Source organism: Gekko japonicus, unplaced genomic scaffold (genome assembly GCF_001447785.1).
Source record: "Gekko japonicus isolate JY-2015 unplaced genomic scaffold, Gekko_japonicus_V1.1 scaffold3491, whole genome shotgun sequence".
Classification (NCBI taxonomy): Eukaryota; Metazoa; Chordata; class Lepidosauria; order Squamata; family Gekkonidae; genus Gekko; species Gekko japonicus.
The window spans coordinates 5,995-12,567 of record NW_015161515.1 but is presented as its reverse complement, the minus strand read 5'-3'; the positions used below and the strand labels follow the sequence as shown (position 1 = coordinate 12,567).

Here is a 6,573-nt window from a genome sequence, read left to right as displayed (position 1 = left end):
TATGAGGACCAGCATTCTCATACCCCAAACCCCACCCCGAACCCCATATCCCCCCCCGGGGGGGTCTGTGCAAATTTGATCGTTAAACTATTTTCTGCCATCCCGAGCTGACTGTTTTTATGTATAAGCTGTTAGTTATTGTAGGCTTTTAACTTTTAATTTTGGTAGTCTTGTATTTTGTGGTATATTGTTATATTGGATTTTATTGTAAGCAGCCCTGAGTCCTGCTTGCAGGGAAGGGCGGCCTAAAAAACCGAATAAATAAAGTAAATAAAATGTATAAGTAAAACACAGATATTGTTCACAATCATTCACAACCAACCCATGGATCCTCACAGCAGTTAGGAAGTATCTTGCAACTCAATTGGCAACTGTAAGGGTTCCGGTCAGATAAAAACGGTGTAAAAAGCAACCACTCATCTGGGTAACCCTGAAATTTGTGGGTAAAGGTAAAGGTTTCCCTTGCTCAAAAGCTAATTGAATCCGACTCTAGGGTTGTGGTGCTCATCTCCATTTCCAAGCTGAAGAGCCAGCGCTGTCCGAAGACGTCTGCGTGGTCATGTGGCTGGCATGACTAAACGCCAAGGCGCACGGAACACTGTTATCTTCCCACCGAAGCGGTACCTATCTATCTACTTGCAATTTCTTGCTTTCAAACTGCTAGGTTGGCAGGAGCCAGAACTAGAGACGGGAGCTCACTCCGTCATGCGGCACACCCGGGTCTCGAACTGCTGAACTACCGACCTTCCACAGCCTGCAGTTCAGCATCTTAACCTCTGAGCCACTGTGAGAGAGCGGGCTAATTGAGGAATTCCTCAAATTATTAATGCAACTTCTCCCGTGTTGTACACGACCTGGAGTGTTTCCCACTCTAGCTAGCCACTGATGTGGAACATGATGGAGAAACACACTGTCTAGCAATGTCAGGATAACTGGTATAAGTAGAAGTTGTATCGTACACAACTAGGGGATGCTGCCCTGCATTGCTTATAAGGAGAAGAAGAAGAGATTGGATTTAGACCCCGCCCTTCACTCCCCAAAGGAGGCTCAGAGCGGCTTACAAACATCATCCTTCCCCTTCCCCTCCCCACAACAGACACCCTGCGAGGTCAGCGGGGCTGAGAGAGCTCTGACAGAAACTGCTCTTTTCAAGAATACCTGACAGAGCTATGGCTTCCCCAAGGTCATCCAGAAGCTGCGAGTGGAGGAGGAGTGGGGAATCAAACCCGGTTCTCCCGGATTAGAATCCGCGCACTTACGGTAACTACTACACCAAAAGGAGGCTTCCCTTCTCTGAGCTCTCTGGGTAACACACGCCAAATAATACCCGTATCTGCTCGGACTTGCCAACAAACAACAAGCCTATAGAACGGGTAAGCAATTCTTCTCTCTCAACATCCAAACATTTAGAAACAGCTCGCCAGTGGTTCTGGGGTTTTTAGTTGCCCTCCCGCCCAGCATCTAGTTTTTGTTTTTAATGTTTTAACGATGGGTCCAAAATGAACGAGGACGTTTTCTTCTAACTTTCCTTTTGAGTCATTTTGCACAGCTGAGTTTTGATGACATTCTCTGGCTTTATGCTTATTTTTATTTTGCATTTATGAATTCGGTGCGTAAAGAGATTATTAAAATAAGTAAATGGTTCAAGAATCTTTGGAACCGCTATATGAAGCCATGGAACTATTACTGAATCTTCATCCTCCCGTCCCTCTCTCTGTTTTTCCTTCCATTTCCTTTTTAGTGAGAAACATGATTTGGGTTAGTGCTTTTCCCCCAAACTAAAAACCAGAAACCATTATTTCATGTGGGTTTCTGATCTGGAGAGAAAGCCCTAGCCGCAGATGAACTAGGGTTGTATTCAGGGCGTCAGGTAACAGCTCTTGCCGATATAAACAAGTCTTTTAAATGTAGAATACGGTACCTCTTCCAGAATCTGACATTCCTCCTCCAGGGGTCTGTTCAAGTCGCTGCGGGCGTACGTTGAGAACTCTGCAACCATCATTTTATCTATCAGTTTTTCTAATTCACAGAGTTGTGACCCCAGGTGCCTAGTCACAAAAAAACAGAGAAACGTGAAAGTTAGATAATAAGGGGGAGACAGGAGAGAAGAGTTCGCCTAACCTCTAGAAAGATGTAGGGTTGGAAGCTCTGGATTGGGAAATATCTTGAGATTTTGGAGGTGGAGCTTAGGAAGGGCGGGGTTTGAGGAGAGGAGGGACTTCAACGGGGTACAATGCCATAAACTCCCCCTTCCAAAGCAACCGTTTTCTCTGGGTGAACCGATCTCTATCCCGTGGAGACCATTTTTAACCCCAGGAGATCTCCAGTCACTACCTGGAGGTTGGCAACCTTAGGCTGGATCCATGAAGATTTCTGCGCTCAGTCTCCTCCTTACTAACACACCTGTCCCATGGATCCCTTGAATAGCCATAGGTATGTGTGTGTGTGTGTCTTAAAGGGTCCCTCCCTTTTAGGTAAAGGTTTCCCTTGCTTGAAAGCTAGTCGTATCTGACTCTAGGGGCCGGTGCTCATCTCTGTTTCCAAGCCAAAGAGCCAGCACTGTATGAAGACTTCTCTGTGGACATGTGGCTGGCATGACTGAAGTCCGATGCGCATTCGCACGGAACGCTGTTACCTTCCCACCGAAGCGGTACCTATTGATCTACTAGCAATTTCTTGCTTTCGAACTGCTAGGTTGGCAGGAGCTGGAACTAGAGACGGGAGCTCACTCCGTCCCGCGGCACTCAGGTCTCGAACTGCAGAGCTATCGACCTTCAGGTCTGCAGCTCAGCGTCTTAACCTCTTGAACCACCGCGGCCTCCCTTTTGTATCAACCCAAAACCTGGCTGGATAAAATCCATATTTATGTGTGTGGGGGGGGTTTATACAGTACAACATTTTAAGCAATTTCTACACTCTAACAAACACTATGCAGGTCAGTCTCAGATAGAGGTAGAGCTCCATTCCTTTGAAGCAGAGAATGACACTGTAACATTAATGGACGTCAGAGGTGTTCATATGAGAGAGAGAGAGAGAGAGAGAGAGAGAGAGAGAGAGAGAGAGAGAGAGGAGAGAGGAGAGAGGAGAGAGGAGAGAGAGAGAGAGAGAGGAGAGAGAAACAATCTGCTGGAAAAGACACTTTCCATGCTTGTCAGCTTTCTTCAAAATAGAAACTTATTTAAATTTCAAAGAACAGCTGTCTTAAGTAACAGCAAAAAACATACATTAATCCAAAAGCCCAGCAGGAACTCATTAGCATAATATGCCACACCCAAGAGCAGAAACTCATTAGCATATTAGGCCACAGCCCTGACAGCACAGCTCATTAGCATATTAGGCCACACACCCATGTTACCAGAAGTGTGGTCATCCAGCCACGCCCACCTTTTGCTTCTTATGTTGCCCTTGTTTGTGGTCAAAACCCAGGGCTTTTTTCGTAGCAGGGACTCCTTTGCATGTTAGGCCACACACCCCTAATGTAGCCAATCCTAATGCGTTCCTGCTGTTGGGTGTGGCCTATTATGCTAATAGGTTCCTGCTGGGCGTGGCCAACTTGGGAGCCAGCCAGAACTCCGTTCCTGTGCGTTCCTGCCCAAAAATAGCCGTGCATTAATCCATCTTTGGCTTTCTGGAAAAGAAAGGCTCCATATAAATTTTAATCTAATATTAAAAAAGACGCCGTTCTGTTGAAGTGGAAAGAATTGAGAACTTACAAAGTTACCTCATGGACCATGGAAATGTCATGTTTTAACACGCTTCCCTTGACGTCTGGGCTATATAAGCAGCAACCACATTACACTATCTCAGCTTGCTTACAACCAGTGTTCCCTCTAAGCTGAGTTCGTGTGAGCTAGCTCACAGTTTTTTAGCCTCTGGCTCACACATTTTTGTCTTAGCTCAGGAAGGAGGGCTCCAGGGCAAACTAATTCATACAGCAGCCAAATCGCTCGCTCACAGCTTTAATGCCTGTAGCTCACAAAGTAGAATTTTTGCTCACAAGACTCCACAGCTTAGAGGGAATATTACAACTTGGAATTCATGCAGCCACGATTTCCTAAAGTCCTGCAGTCCTGGTCCTCTTCTTCTAGTGTTGCCAACTCCAGGTGGGGAAATTCCTGCAGATTTGGGGGCTGGAGCTTGAGGAGGGTGGGGTATGGGGAGGGGAAGGGACCCCAGTGGGGTGCAATGCCAAAGAGTCCACCCTCCAAAGCATCCATTTTCTCCAGGGGGGCCACTGATCTCTGTAGTCTGGAGATGAGCTGTAATACCGGGGGTCCCCAAGTCCCACCTGCCGTTTGGCATCTCTAAGGCAGAATATGGTGGAAGGTTTTTTTAAAATTAACAAAAAATCGCAGGAAGCGATTAAAATGTGGAATCTGCTGCCACACGATGCAGTGATGGTAACAGGGATAAACAGCTTGAACGGGGGATTAGATAGATTCAGGGAGGATAAGTCTATCAGTGGCTACAAGCCATGGGGACTGAGGGGAATCTCCACACTCAGAGGCACTAAGCCTCTGGATCCCAGAGCCGGGAGTCAACATGAGGGGAAGGCCTCGGCCTCTGTGCCGTGTTATTGGCCCTCCAGAGGAACTGGATGGCCTCTGTGTGAAGCAGGATGCTGGACTAGATGGACCCCTGGTCTGATCCAGTAGGGCTCTTCTGATGTTCTTATGAAGGCCTTGGCCTCTCTGCCCTGTTGCTGGCGTTCCAGTGGTTGGCCACTGTGAGAGACAGGATGCTGGACTAGATGGACCACTGGTCTGACACAGCAGGGCTCTTCTGATGTTCTTATGAAGGCCTCGGCCTCTCTGCCCTGTTGCTGGTCCTCCAGAGGAACTGGTTGGCCACTGTGTGAGGCAGGATGCTGGACCAGATGGACCCCTGGCTGATCTAGCAGGGCTCTTCCTATGTTCTTAGAAAGGCCTCATCCTCCCTGCCCTGTTGTTGGCCCTCCAGAGGAACTGGCTGGCCACTGTGTGAGACAGGATTCTGGACTAGATGGACCTTAACTGGTCTGATCCAGCAGGGCTCTTCTTATGTTCTTAGGAAGGGCTCGGCCTCTCTGCCCTGTTGTTGGCCCTCCAGAGGAACTGGCTGGCCACTGTGTGAGACAGGATGCTGGACTAGATGGACCACTGGTCTGATCCAGCAGGGCTCTTCTGAGGTTCTTTTCACCTGATTGCAATGACAGACTCTCTGATGAACAAGGGAATCAATTGGTATCACCTAGGAATGGCCACACATAAGTTTTACATCCGCACAGATAAGAGATGACTCCCTGAAACTGATCATCATAAAACTGTACAGATGACTGCGCTCCTCCCAAATGCCTCCTACCGGAAACTGTGAATGCCTTGGAGTTCCTGCTGTAGCACCTCCTGCGTCGTTGCTATTAAATCCAGCGCCCCGACGAATTCGGAAGTGGACAGCAAGAGCTGTACGGTGGGCTGTGTTTGGTGCACGGCCGCCATCAGCTTCAGCTTATTGTATACTTTTATACAGTTAATTTTCGTCAAGGAGAGTCTTAAGACATTAAGGGACCCTTCACACATCACTTTGTCGATCTGGCCTATTTTGTCTCGAAGCATTTTTACAGCCAGGGAGGTTTTCCTGAGGTAGTCTTGCAGCTCGTGCTGGGAGGTCATGGCGTGGAAAAACGCTTCGGAGCGGAGGGAGATCTGATGGGCGATGTTCACTTCCACAATGTCCAGATAGTGGCTCAGCTGAAGAGAAGGAAAGGGGGGGGGGTTTGTTGTTATAAAAGATGGTCTTAACGTGGCATGTTAAAACGTTGCAAAAAATATATATATTACAGCATCACACAGCACGAACCGTTTGTAACTCGGCCATTTGGCGTATTTATGACACTTGAACACATGAGGCTGCCTTATACTGAATCAGACTCATGGTCCATCACGATCAGTATTGTCTATTCAGGCTGGGAGTGGCTCTCCAGGGTCTCAGACCGAGATCTTTCACACCACCTACTGGAGATACCAGGGATTGAACCGGGGACCTTCTGCATGCCAAGCAGAAGCCCTGCCACTGAGCTACAGCCCCACTTCATGGCTCTCCAGGATCTCAGGCAGAGGTCTTTCACATCACCTACTACCTCGTCCTTTCAACTGGAGATACCAGGGATTGAACCGGGGACCTTCTGCATGCCAAGCAGAGGCTCTGCCACTGAGCTACAGCCCCAGTTCATGGCTCTCCAGGGTCTCAGGGGAGGTCTTTAACATCACCTCCTGCCTGGTCCTTTTAGCTGGAGCTGCCGGGGATTGAACCTGGGACCTTCTGCATGCCAAGCAGAGGCTCTGCCACTGAGCTACAGCCCCAGTTCATGGCTCTCCAGGGTCTCAGACCAAGATCTTTCACACCACCTACTGCCTGGTCCTTTCAACTGGGGATGCCGCGGATTGAACCTGGGACCTTCTGCATGCCAAGCAGAGGCTCTGCCACTGAGCTACAGCCCCAGTTCATGGCTCTCCAGGGTCTCAGGCAGAGGTCTTTCCCATCACCTACTGCCTGGTCCTTTTAACTGGAGATGCAAGGGATTGAACCTGGGACCTT

At 48.5% G+C, this 6,573-nt stretch overlaps 1 protein-coding gene across 1 annotated transcript in view; it reads right to left on the bottom strand.

Annotated features, from left to right (window-relative positions):
• VPS54 (VPS54 GARP complex subunit) overlaps nt 1–6,573 on the bottom strand; it is a 56,837-nt gene that overhangs the window by 45,241 nt on the left and 5,023 nt on the right. The window contains exons 2-3 of the mRNA XM_015429249.1: nt 5,341–5,726; nt 1,922–2,048 (exon numbers count right to left, since the gene is read on the bottom strand). Coding sequence (XP_015284735.1) covers nt 1,922–2,048; nt 5,341–5,726 — 513 coding nt within the window. The remainder of the gene's footprint in view (nt 1–1,921; nt 2,049–5,340; nt 5,727–6,573) is intronic.